At 30.4% G+C, this 12,484-nt stretch overlaps 3 protein-coding genes across 7 annotated transcripts in view; 1 reads left to right on the top strand and 2 right to left on the bottom strand.

Annotated features, from left to right (window-relative positions):
* Nucleotides 1-204: 204 nt before the first annotated feature.
* On the bottom strand, nucleotides 205-1,494 carry LOC116772888 (cystatin cpi-2-like). Its single transcript, XM_032665191.2, has 2 exons — nucleotides 1,384-1,494; nucleotides 205-711 (listed from the first exon to the last, which is right to left on the bottom strand). Exons 1-2 carry the CDS (start codon nucleotides 1,444-1,446, stop codon nucleotides 322-324), a joined length of 453 nt encoding a protein of 150 aa, XP_032521082.2. The 5' UTR covers nucleotides 1,447-1,494; the 3' UTR covers nucleotides 205-321.
* A 6,722-nt stretch (nucleotides 1,495-8,216) lies between these two features.
* Nucleotides 8,217-8,830, bottom strand: LOC116772884 (cystatin cpi-1-like). The gene is made up of 2 exons (XM_032665187.2): nucleotides 8,722-8,830; nucleotides 8,217-8,619 (listed from the first exon to the last, which is right to left on the bottom strand). Exons 1-2 carry the CDS (start codon nucleotides 8,782-8,784, stop codon nucleotides 8,275-8,277), a joined length of 408 nt encoding a protein of 135 aa, XP_032521078.2. The 5' UTR covers nucleotides 8,785-8,830; the 3' UTR covers nucleotides 8,217-8,274.
* A 3,287-nt stretch (nucleotides 8,831-12,117) lies between these two features.
* LOC116773042 (baculoviral IAP repeat-containing protein 6) overlaps nucleotides 12,118-12,484 on the top strand; it is a 28,882-nt gene continuing 28,515 nt past the window's right edge. For 4 of the 5 annotated variants that reach the window (XM_061528597.1, XM_061528599.1, XM_061528598.1 and 1 more), the window contains exon 1: nucleotides 12,118-12,351. In XM_061528597.1, the coding sequence (XP_061384581.1) occupies nucleotides 12,174-12,351 (178 nt within the window). In that variant the 5' untranslated portion in view covers nucleotides 12,118-12,173. The remainder of the gene's footprint in view (nucleotides 12,352-12,484) is intronic. The other variant, XM_061528596.1, reaches the window with a different exon arrangement.

Below are 12,484 nucleotides of genomic sequence, written 5' to 3'. Positions count from 1 at the left end.
CTTTTCTATAATTGTGTGAAATGTTGTGATATGATAAATATTACATGGTCACAGTCCTCCAAAATGTTATCATGGCTACCGGAATGCACTTGACATATTTGAGGACAGCTTTTAGTTTAAACATATTTGGAAGAAAAGCTTCACAAAGACTTATTGCTTGAATGTGAAAAGGAATTAGGATATTTAAAAACAAATATTACAATATTATTAAGATTTCAAAATTTTTGTTTTATTGAATTTCAAAGTAAGATGGTCTGTATTTATATTTAATACATGGAGACATTGAAAGAAAATAACTAATTCTGTTGTAACAACGTCAAACTAGCTACCACCAGTTAGTGGAGGCTCACATGTAACAGTGGTTTCTCTTCTGTGCAACCAGTTTTGATCCCATATTTCTGAATAACATAATAACGTACTACCGGGGTAGTGGACTTGACAATTGGAAGTTCTGTGCTGAGATCCTTGCTTACAGAGTCGTAGTATGGCGAGGAAGTCTATTCTGGTCAGAAGACCAGAGACAACTTGTTCTGTTACTTTCATCACCCTAAAAACCACGTAACCTTGATTCAGGTTATTTTGTTCTTCATATTGTATTAATGATTGTTCTGCCATCACATGATACTTAGGTTTTGTTGGATCCACGTCTATGATTTCACCCGTTCCAACATTCGGCTTTGAGTCTTCAACTGATAAATCTCTTAGAGTTTTCTGAAATATATAATCTTCATGTATAAAAATAATGGAACATTTTGCTAACATAACTTGAAAAGGAAAATCCAAGTTAATGTCAAAAATTATTATGTTATGTTATATGGTATAAGATAAGCAATGAGTTGTCTGCTATCTTTATACTAAGCATAATAATTTTGTATTGTTACAAATAGTATAAGCCTCGGGATTAGAAGATGGAGCTTCTAAAGGTAAGCTGATACGCTCGTATCCATGTACATGTAGCTCGGGCATATTAAGTTTTGAAGAGAGGAGAAGAATGAAATTTGAAAATAAATGGCTTGCAGTGCCTTTACTAATAACACAAAATGTAGTAACTTTTCCTGTCGTCAAGATATTAGGGATGACAGAATAATAATTATTGCCTTTAAAGAGACACTAATAATAAGTAATTCCAATTAAATAATATAAATTTTAATTCGAAATTCAGGGAGTGAATGGCCAAACTTCCCTACTAAACTTATTATGTCCAAAAGCTCCTCCCTAATCCTTAATTCCGCTTTGGATGACATATGGATTGAAATGTTTGGTAATCTAAAGATGACGTAACATCGGTTAAAAATATTAAAAAAAACTTATTCATCTAAAATTATTGGTTTGAGAAAAGCTAATTTATATGAAATTATGAAAATAAAATAAAACAATTCTTACCGCGGATGGCAAAGTAAAAGCCATCAGCATAAGTAACGAACAAATCGTTTTAGAGCCGACCATTTCGCTAGCAGTCTGCTAATGTTGCTAGAAAGTAATGTTTATTTGTTTTATGAATACTATATATAGTATCACGGTTTAGTTTAATAATTGTTTTAATCAAATTATGTAAGTCGATATACATTTAATTAGTGTACTAATTATACGGTGTGTGTTTAATATGAGTCGTTTCGATTAGAAACACGTGTATCTGAACTAAGAAACTTCTAGGTAGGTACATGGACATAAAACTAATTTGGGCTAGAGCATATCCTTATCTGACATTAGAGAAGACAATCGTCTCTTTATGAGGCTCTTTAATACATACGTAATATGAACTGTAATATTTACGTGACCCTACATAACTCATACAATTTTGGATAGGTTTAAATATGATAGGCTTAGCTGTATGGGACTTAGGACTTGAATACTCGCGAAAATCTTAGATCTCATTATGTTTGGACTTTTTTTTCGACTGTTTGGTGTGTAATAAAAGTACATCAGACAAGTTATACTAAACTGACCCAACAAATGTATACGAAAGGATCCAGAAAATCGCGAATATTAATATTAATTTAAATCTAAAATCAATGATCACATTAGCGTTTACTATTTTTCTATATAAAAGGAGAGGTATAATTCTTTTTACATTAGTTTGAAGCTTTCAAAACCGATTGTTTTCAATTTAATCATACTTTACGTTGAAAGTTTTTCGATATGGCCTAAATGGCCTTACTGTTTTATATTTTAAGGGATAATAGAGACCATTTATCTGAAGAGCTTCGTGTTATAGAAAATTCCGTTTTTTGCGTTGCTTTTTGCAATTAGTGGCTTATTTTTTCTAAGAAATAAAATATTTTAAGGTTATTTGTGTATATAAAACATAAAATCCTTATTATTCTGAAATGTCGTTAACTACATATCTAGTTCATGTATGCGTCGAACTTAAAACTATAAAAGAAAAGAATTGTTATAGGAATAAAAAGAAAAGAAAAATAAGACGAGACTAAAATATGTTATACAAAATGTTCATAGCAGACAGACATGTAGAAACGAAACATGGCTTATCACTAATGATCAAATGGTATTAGACCTCACTATTCCATTTAAGATATATCAAGGTTCCGATATTTTTTTAAATTATTTAAAGATAAATACACATATACATAATAAAAAGAATCTCGCCTTAAATTAATTAGTTGTAATCAAATAATGCATGTCGGCGTGCGTGAAATCAATGCACTAATAATAATTGGTGTTGTATGCGTTCATTTGGATCCGAAACACAATTATTACAATTATTATAATATTTTTCCTTGTAAATGAAATAACATGCATTAAAAATATATTTTATTTTATAAATTTCCTTATTTTGACTTTGTATAAAGTAAGAAATGCTTTCAAATCAAATTGCAGTTTGTTTTTCAGTGATTGAATTATTTGCAATAATAAAAAAAATACTTCAATTGCGATAATAGTGGTGAGTTTACTGTGTTTATTTAGTTTCAAAGCAATAGTGTTGGTTAATATTTCAAAAATGAATATGACTTAATATTAACTTCTACTTGATTTATTAATTTTTCATCATTATAATTCAGCTATCCCCGAAAGAGGCGATAATGGCCGCTTGTGGGCGCTGCAGGCCTAAAGGGTAGCGGTAGGGGACCCAGAAAAAAATGGGGCCGTTGTGTGTAGGCTACTATGGCCCACAATAATTAATTAATTTTTTGTTTATATCCCACCTTTAGAATTTCCGTTAAGCTGTGAGGAATTTATTTTTAATAATTACAGTAGGTATAAGACATTAGCTACAAAAAAATATAATCTTTCATAGGAGCCAGAGCCGCGTTAATGGTTTAAAATAGTTGCAAAGTTAATTTCAAAGAAACTTATTTCATTAAACTGCAATATACTGGATTACATTAATTATTCAAGTCGGTTTGGACGACAAACTTAAATGTCCTTGCCTTGCCCGCAGTCAAGTGTAATCTGTCTTCTACTAATCCAGGATTGATCCCATAATTCTGAACGACATTCCATTACATATGCTGGATTATTCAAGCACTCTGGAAGAAACGAGATCTTTAGACAGAAAGCTGGAATGACAGTGAAGTCAATGTGTGATTGTCCCATTAAGTAGTTCTTCTGTAACTTCATTAATTTTATAAAAAAACATAATGAATGGTCATGTTGTTTGTAGATTCGTATAGATTAAGAGAATCCTGTGCCATCCACAAATATTTACGTTTCTTTGGATCCCTTTCCTGATTTAAATTACGTGGTAAATCAAATCTTCTGCTAATTTCATACTCGTCCTGAAATATGTAGGAAATAATAAGTATGGCTACTTAACACTAACTATTAGAAATAACTAGATGTTTCTCTGCTTATACTTTTTCTAAGAAATGCTTACCCTTTAAATAAAACTAATATTTTCGGATGTAATACGCGCTTTTTATTATTTCATACCACTATTCATCTACCGCCGCCTGACAAATGACAAGACCAACAAACATACATTTTCATCTCGTCTATCATAGATCACAGTTGCTGCAAAGCAACCGAAACTTCAAGAGTGTGTAGGTCGAAATAATAAAACACTTGTAGTACATAAAAAGATATTAATTTAATTAAAATGAATACTAGTGTAAATTGTAGATATCAGAGTGAGTAATAGCAGCTTACCCTTTCAGAGTAAATTGTGTTCATTAACATAAAAAGGACAAAACAGGTACAGCCAATCATTCTTCTATATAAAGCTGGTACACCAATAAAATAAAATTTTTGTTATTTCAAATATATAGTCGACTTGGTACGTAAGAATTATTGTACTCAATAAATGAACTTGTTAAGCGATAAATGATCAGTGTTTAACAGATACTCAGTATACAGCGGGTTTAATGTAAAGATAACTTTATTGGTACATATTATTTATTAATAACTTTATTGGTACATATCTTATTGGGTAGGTAAGAATTTGTTTGATTTCGGAAGAAATATAAGTTATTTTAAAATAAGCAATATTTCCATTACTAAGCAATCGTGTGGACATTACACTTAGTGTATAATAAAACTTATATTATCTTTAAATAAAATAAAAAAAAGAAAACAACATACTTTCTTTTATTGAGGGATATATATCAATAATTTTAGACACCGGATAAAGAAATAACATATGTAAATGAAAATAAGTTTCTAGGAAAACTATGAACGTTTCTTTATTATAAGACTTTTATCTTATCTCATCTTTCACCTCATCTGCCCGTGATCACGATTTCTAAAAATTAATTGAAATATTGATGAAAATAAAAAAATAAATTACATTACTAAGTACTCGCCAAAAACTTGTATGTCATGTCTCTAACATATACGCTATACTCGTTAGTTAGTTTCGTTTAGTTCCCGATGACTTCGTGATATTAAGTTGTCATGAGGTAGTCTTCACAGTGGTAACTCAGTTAAGTTTCTGACAGACTTAATTTCATTAAAATAGAACAATAAATTAGATTTATTAAATATTGGTGACGTCACAAAAAATAAATTGAAGGATTATGATGTTTAGATTTGACGTTGGTGTTGAAATAAGATATAACTACTGAATTTATTGATTATATAAACAAAAACAAAATCATTAATAACTTTATTGGTGACAAATCTTCAAACGAAAAGTCCTTTTTGAAAGAGAATTTACAGCAACGTTTTTATTATCCCATTAATAAAAGAATTGTTATATTTGTTATTATAAACAAAACTATATTTTACGGATTTACTATTTCATTAAGCGATGCTGTCTTAACACTTGACACATTCATCTCTGCTTTATGATCGCGTTAATGCAAATTCGAAACGTGGGGATAAATTTAATATAGTTCATACGGAAAGCAGTTTTATGTGAGTACTAGCTCTTGCCCGCGTGTTGGTCGCTTTTTGCATAACCATAATATATATATATATATATATATATATATATATATATATATCAAACTTAAAATAATTACATATAGAAAAGGGATGATAACAAATGATAGACAACTACAACCAACAAACGGCTATGAATTTTCGAACCGCATGGTAGTCCTTACACAACGGAGAATCCTAATACCGCGATCTAGGTTGATGGCGTATTTTATCAACGCCATCTATCGAGCACAGCACCTCTCATAAGTTTTAATATTAAAATTAACATATAGATATTGGAACATATTTTTTAGTAACTAATATAACTAATTAACTATTAACTAAGATATAATATATAACTAATCAATATTAAGTTGCAGAGTTTAAAAGTTTTGAAGCAGCGCTTGTATTAAATTTTTAAATGACCATAACTTTTCCTTTGACTGATTTTGACGAAACAAAGTTTTGACAATGCTCCTAATTATATGTAATCTAAGTCTGAAAACCGCGTTCAAATCCGTTGAGTAGTTTTGAAGTTATAACGTACCAGACAGACAGACAGACAAATATTCCAAAAATTGTTTTTTTGGTTTCTATGACCCTTTTAATGGCCTCCTATCAGTATTTTGGAAAAATATTTAATGTACAGACATTCGATTCTTACTGTCTTATTATATGTACTAGTGAAACTCTAAGATACTTTCATCCATATTTTATAAGATTGAAAACGATAATGTTGAGAAGTGAAATGCTGTGTCATTTGTTGTTTGCTGTGTAGCTAACAGAATTTTTTTTTTTAGTGAACAGAAATAGAATGTAATGAATAATGAAAATACAATGGAAATTAAAAAATATATTCCTAAGACTTTTTAAATTGAAATTCATTAACAGGTAATTGTTATATTTAATATGTTTACTTCTTATATAAAATTACAAACACGATCATATCCTCAAACGTGACACGTGGTTGGAGGGTGTTTTTATTGATAAAAATAATTTATATTTCGGGTTTGACGTATAAAATAACATCACATGTGGAATTCCCCAGGGATTAAATTTCAAAATAGTTATTGTTTTTAATATATATGTATGTAAATATATAGGGTTGTAAAGTTGGCTTTAGAGGTGAAATTGTATGCTGACAACACTTGATTATTTATAAAAGCACAGGGTTTCAGAACAATCTTTTAACAATGAACATTTAAAGACATTTCATACACTTTTTCATGCAACAACAACAAAAGTTTGTTTTTTTTGTAAGGAGTATTGCTGTTAGCCCTGCGGTTTTTACATTGTTTTTTTTATGTGACAGGTAGCCAACTAGCAGACGGTCTACTTGATGAGCATTAGCCATCGTCGCCCATGGACATCCTCAACATCTCTGATGCGTTTCCAACCTTGGTTGTTTAGGAAAAGGGAGGGGTGGGAATAAGGAAATGGCAGGAAAGGATGGGAACAGGGAAAGGGCAACCGGCTCTCTCATTCATCGGACGAAACGCAGTCAGTAATGACTACTTCACGCTGATCTTCTGTGAAAGGGTGGTACTTCCCCGGTCGAGCCAGCCCATATTCGAGCTGTAGTTACTTGACCATAGCTGGGCTCTACCACCTATAAAAAGTGTCACCGGAAGTGAATGTATGTCTACTATCTTGAGTATCAGTTCACATATTTTTAAAAAGCTATAATAGAAAATATTTACGACTAATATCTGACTCTAAGTAAACAGTTATATAACCCAAGTACACTCTAAAATTATTAACCTATCCAGTAGGCATACTACTTTAAGTACGTAGTATCATCCTATCATATTGAATAATCTAAGAGTATTTGAAGTTTTAATAAGATTTTTTTTAACTTCAAATACTTTAGATTATTCAGAGCCAACCAAAGAGGTTAACAATACAAAAAGAAGTATTTCCTACAAGTTAATTATATAAATTTAGAACCCGTTTCCCATTTCCACGGATGGCTCATAGTCAGCATTAGGTACTTAACACCATTGACATTTGATATACTATTAGGTTATTCCTCGACTATGCTTACGTACTAAAAGTGTAAACAGATTCCTATATTCTTACAGCTCCTGACCATATAATTTTACTTTTAATACTGATGTAATTTGCAGGGAGACATACGTTAAAATGAAAACAAGAAGCCGACGAAAAAATTAAACTCATAGTTTTTTTAAAATGTAATATTTTCTTTACATTTTATTTTACAGTATGATGTAGCATTTTTATAACCAATTTGTATTTATGTTTCTTTTTTTTTTAATCTTAATGTATAATAAAATCAATTATTATTGCTATTCATTAGTGTCGGTAAACTCAGACCCAGCTCGACAAATTTAAATATTTCTTTGATTTTTTTGTTAGTGCATGTTTAAAATGAGTGATAGGTAGTTAAAAATTATAATGTGTTTAATTTTAATCATAATTAGTGACCTTCTATGTCGGCTTTATAAAATAACTTACAGTTTTAAGCTTCCATGAAATAATTTGAAAGAAATAAATAAAGCCGTTATTCATTTTATAACTGTTTTTAGAACTGTAATCGACGGAGTAATATGAAGTAACATTTACACATTCTCATAAAAAAACTAAACTAACATAGTTTGAAGTTATGATTCTCATTCTCTATTCGCTTCTATCGGGTAAACAACATTAATAAAGATTTCCAATAAATAGTTATTTATATAGGTAATTATTTACATAAAAAAATATTTTTTCCTATCATGAAGTTACGCATGGGAGATCATATTAAGGAGTTTGCTAAGAATAATAGATACTATTTTAAATTAATTGGAATAACTCTTTAAATGATATCATATTTAAAAAAAATATATAAAATTATTAAATATACTTGTAATTTCGAAATAAAATAAACGTAGAATATGAATTCGAAATATTATAAATGTGTACATCATTCTTCAACATCAACAGTATTGTAAAAACTTAAATGGCCTTACTACACTCGATGATGATCTCTCTCTTGTTGAGCCATGGTCTTGACCACAATTGTGATTGACAGAGCAACAAGGGAGATACATTGTCTAGTGGACAATTCGGTGGGACCAATTCATACAAGCTAGATTTACACACTGTCTTTGATGCGTAGAAGTCTATAGTGGTTAAAAGTCCCGCAACGACTGAAGTAACAACTTTTATTACTTTTACGACGGCATGGTGATTTTTCAATCCGTTCTCTTCTTCATATTGGTTCAAAGAATCCACTGACATCGCATAATACTTAGGTAAGTTTGGATCCTCTACTACAGGTCCAAAATGTTCAGAGCTGACCTAGAATAAAAATGGAACTGTTTTAACGATATAGAGTATTCACTATTCAATACTGATTACTGGAATTAGAAATTGATACACTAATAAATCTTAAAGGCGTACCTCTGTCAACATGATGGTGACCGTAAGAATAAGTAGAGTAAAAATACAGTTAGTCCGAATCATACTGGTCTGTTGTGCTGGTAATTTAATATGAAAACATAATAATAATATAGTACAATTTATAATATTGTACAGAGTAGGTGGAAGCGATAAGAAAATAGAAATCATTAGAATATACAGTGAGTTTTGTATATTTTTTTATGGATTTTAGTTATATTAAATGCTTCACATTATATAGAATATAATGTAATTAGTAATTTATGATTACGTCGTCCATGAATTACTTAAGTGCATAAATATTAACGTTCACCTGCTACAATATCTTTTAGTCTCATAGAAAATCTTATTCCCATAAAGATTAGCCCAAAGTAATGTAAGTCACAGACAGAAAATCAAAAAACGATACCAACTTTTGTGGCATTGATTGATTGGTTCGAGAACTAATATGTATAGACGGAATGATGATTTAGATAATGAACTCCTTTCAAGCCAATATCATAGTCTAGTTCCGTGAAATACATAAATATCGGCTGAAGAATGAATGATTTGTCTGAACATATTCCTTGTTTGAGCTGAAGACGATACGTCACGATTTTAAATGTCGATTGCTCGGTTATAGAGGGCAGCGGGATCTAAACACGTGTGCTGCATGGGCTTCCGCAGTCCGTTGGGGGAGCCAACATTATACATTATTCCGGTTTGGCTACAACGAGTCGATTGACGACCAGATGAGTGGACCCCATAGCGATTCTACAACGATTCGGTCGTCCCCGCAATTTCCAGCTCAAGATTGCATCGCGAGTGTAGTTGTGTTGGTAGGATGCAATAATATCCTTAATTTTAATCCATTTATTCTCTCTACTCATACTATTTTTATAAAAATCTGTGTTAATGATATTCAATGCCTTATTGATTGGACTAGCAGGTTTCCATTGGAATTATTCATACACATTAAAAGAGACTAATATGTGCACGAAAGAATGACTGCTTAAAAATGGCTATAATATTTTTTTATACTTAGCATATTTAAATGAAATGTAATAGCAACGAAGAAGATACAGATAAAAATTTCACTTGTTCGTTTTATAATTACAACTTTGTTTTTCATAATTCTCACCTATATGGTCATATTTGTTAAATACATTTTACGTAACGTTTACTTAGATAATTTTTGTAATTGTCACAAATATTTAGTTCTTCCGCTATCAAAACGTGAAGTGAATTAAAAAAAAAAATATTTGTAACAATTATAATACTTTTTACAATCTTTTATTTAATGGTGTACTTACTTTAATTATTTAGTTTAAATCTTTCTGTTCTATTGTAAAAACCCATATGATTTTTTTATGAAAAGTTTAAATTTGGCAACACCCTGTATTAGTTACGTTTACGTATAAAGTTTCATTCATATGTAATCGATTTCTAACGGATTACAGATACTCGTATTTAATTATATCATATAAAAAATAAACTTTATAGTCGACTTGATAGTTACAAATAGGTACACAATTCCAAGTCAAACAAAAGTTTTCGTACAAGTTTATTTAAAAAAATACAGTTTATTAATTTTTTTGACAGCCATCATAAAAATCAAAAAATAATATCTTTTGGTTTTAAAATTTTAATCCATAGACTTTGGTCAAACAAACCTCGGGTAAAAAAAATATAATCTTCAAAATTATGTATGTTTAAATTACGTTTCTTTCCGATTATTAAATTACTAGATGTTGGGAGAGAAAGCACTAGGGCTGTTAAATCAAACGTCAAGCCTTACTCTATCTTTAAAGCGGCTTCGGATTGGACTATAATGATATATACATATGAGAAACAATATAAAATTCGAGAGGATATTTGTGTCCAGACGAGACATAGTATTTCTGAATTTGCGAATTTTATAACGCGTTGTGTTAATAGAGCGGTAGAAGTGGGAATGAGAGTTATAACAGCTAAATGTCTCTACAACCTTCTAAAAGTCTTTGGTTATCCAGAACTAAGATCATTTCGTTCTTAGAACGTACATACTTTGAAAGCAGCCCTAGAGAGAGGAGCTTGGACGATGGAGGTGAGCGTTTAACACGCTTTAGATAGGGGGCCCCTTAAACCTACACCTGGGTCGCAAGTCCTAGGTACTATTGAAGCTCCTCTACTTGCAACGCGATGGACCAGGCACCCGCACGAATCCATGGCACATTGTGTAGATTTTGTAGTTGTCGTCTTTTGTACAGTAACTGAGTAGCTGTTATATAGAAAAGCTGAAATATATTAAAAATATCTATTTATTTTTCGAAGCTACCATTAAAATAACACTCTTACTTAAGACTTACTTGTACTCACCAAACGCCTGATGATTTTTTGTTATATACATTAACCAACTACAATTGTTATTATTATATAATTTATGCTTAGTTATACTTATTGGTATCTAATGTCAAAAATCAAATACAGTAAAAAATACTTTTGACACTGTTAATTAAATTCTATACCATAGTACTGTGATATAAAATACATATAATTAAATTTTACCATGACTATTTTATCTATTTATTCTATTAGTACTAATGGTTAAAATATTTTTTTTATATTATAAATATTTTGTGCGCGATATCCAGAACATTAATAAAAGTATTTAAGACTGTACTCGCCAGGCTTGCTAGAAATGAAACTCTCAGCGTTGAAGTTTACAGACTTTTTGTTCTTTGGGCATTTTAATGTCTCTTTTGGTTCATAAAGTAACTCGATAGTGAGTGTTGAATGATTTTTTGCCTAAAGTAATAGCTGTTTGTTAATTAACAAACAGCTATAAAACCATAGAATAGAGCAATTGTCAAACAAGGAACTCAACGGAGCTTTAGGATTTTGATTTTTTGGATATTAAGGTCTTGGTGTCTTTAAAATCAACAAGTCGAATGATTAGAACGACTTTATCTGAGTCTGAATTTCTATCATGTACAATTAAAAAAACAAAAAGGTTATGTAAGCAATTGAAATTGAACATCTTTTCTGTTGATTAGTTCTTATAAAAATAACATAATGTATTAAGATATATCTGTGAATTATTAAAAATATAATAATAGTATGACAATGATAAAATTTATGCATAAAATAACAAAATGAAAACAACTAAGGATATTAATAATCTCGTCTGCCCGTGATCACGGTTGCTGAAAAGTAACCGAAACGTCGGGAGTATGTAGTTTTTTACAAAAATAAATCACGCGTAGTTTATCCGAAAAATACTAGTTTCATTTAAATATTAATAATGTCTCATGTTAAGAAAAATATTGCGCAATAGTTGTTGGTTATTTGTTGAGCATGTGTATATTTTATATAGTCTGTGAAAACCATAATCAAAACTTATGTTTTTTATGTCTGGCCACTTAGTGTAAAACTATTTGACATAAAAAAATACAAATGGCGTTTACGTAGAATAGACAGATGTGTTCACGGCCACGATGGGCGATGATTCTTTGATATTACGAGAAGATGGTTATATACGTATGAACTTTCCTGTTACTTCACTATCGTATCACAGTAATTTAAATATAATTTTAGTGAAGACTGACGTAGGTAGTGTACACGTTTTGGATGTTAATTCTGGTGTGATTCTTCAATCCTCTTGTCTATCAGCGGGTAAGTTTGGGTCTGATCTGGTATTATTGCTCCTACTGGCGTACTTATGATTACTTAAACATAAGAAAATCCTGTTGTACATACAAAAATGTATAGCTGATACATCGATATATGCCCTACATAGATTCAATTT

Source organism: Danaus plexippus (genome assembly GCF_018135715.1).
Source record: "Danaus plexippus chromosome 18 unlocalized genomic scaffold, MEX_DaPlex mxdp_35, whole genome shotgun sequence".
Classification (NCBI taxonomy): Eukaryota; Metazoa; Arthropoda; class Insecta; order Lepidoptera; family Nymphalidae; genus Danaus; species Danaus plexippus.
This window is presented reverse-complemented; position numbering and strand designations above follow the sequence as displayed.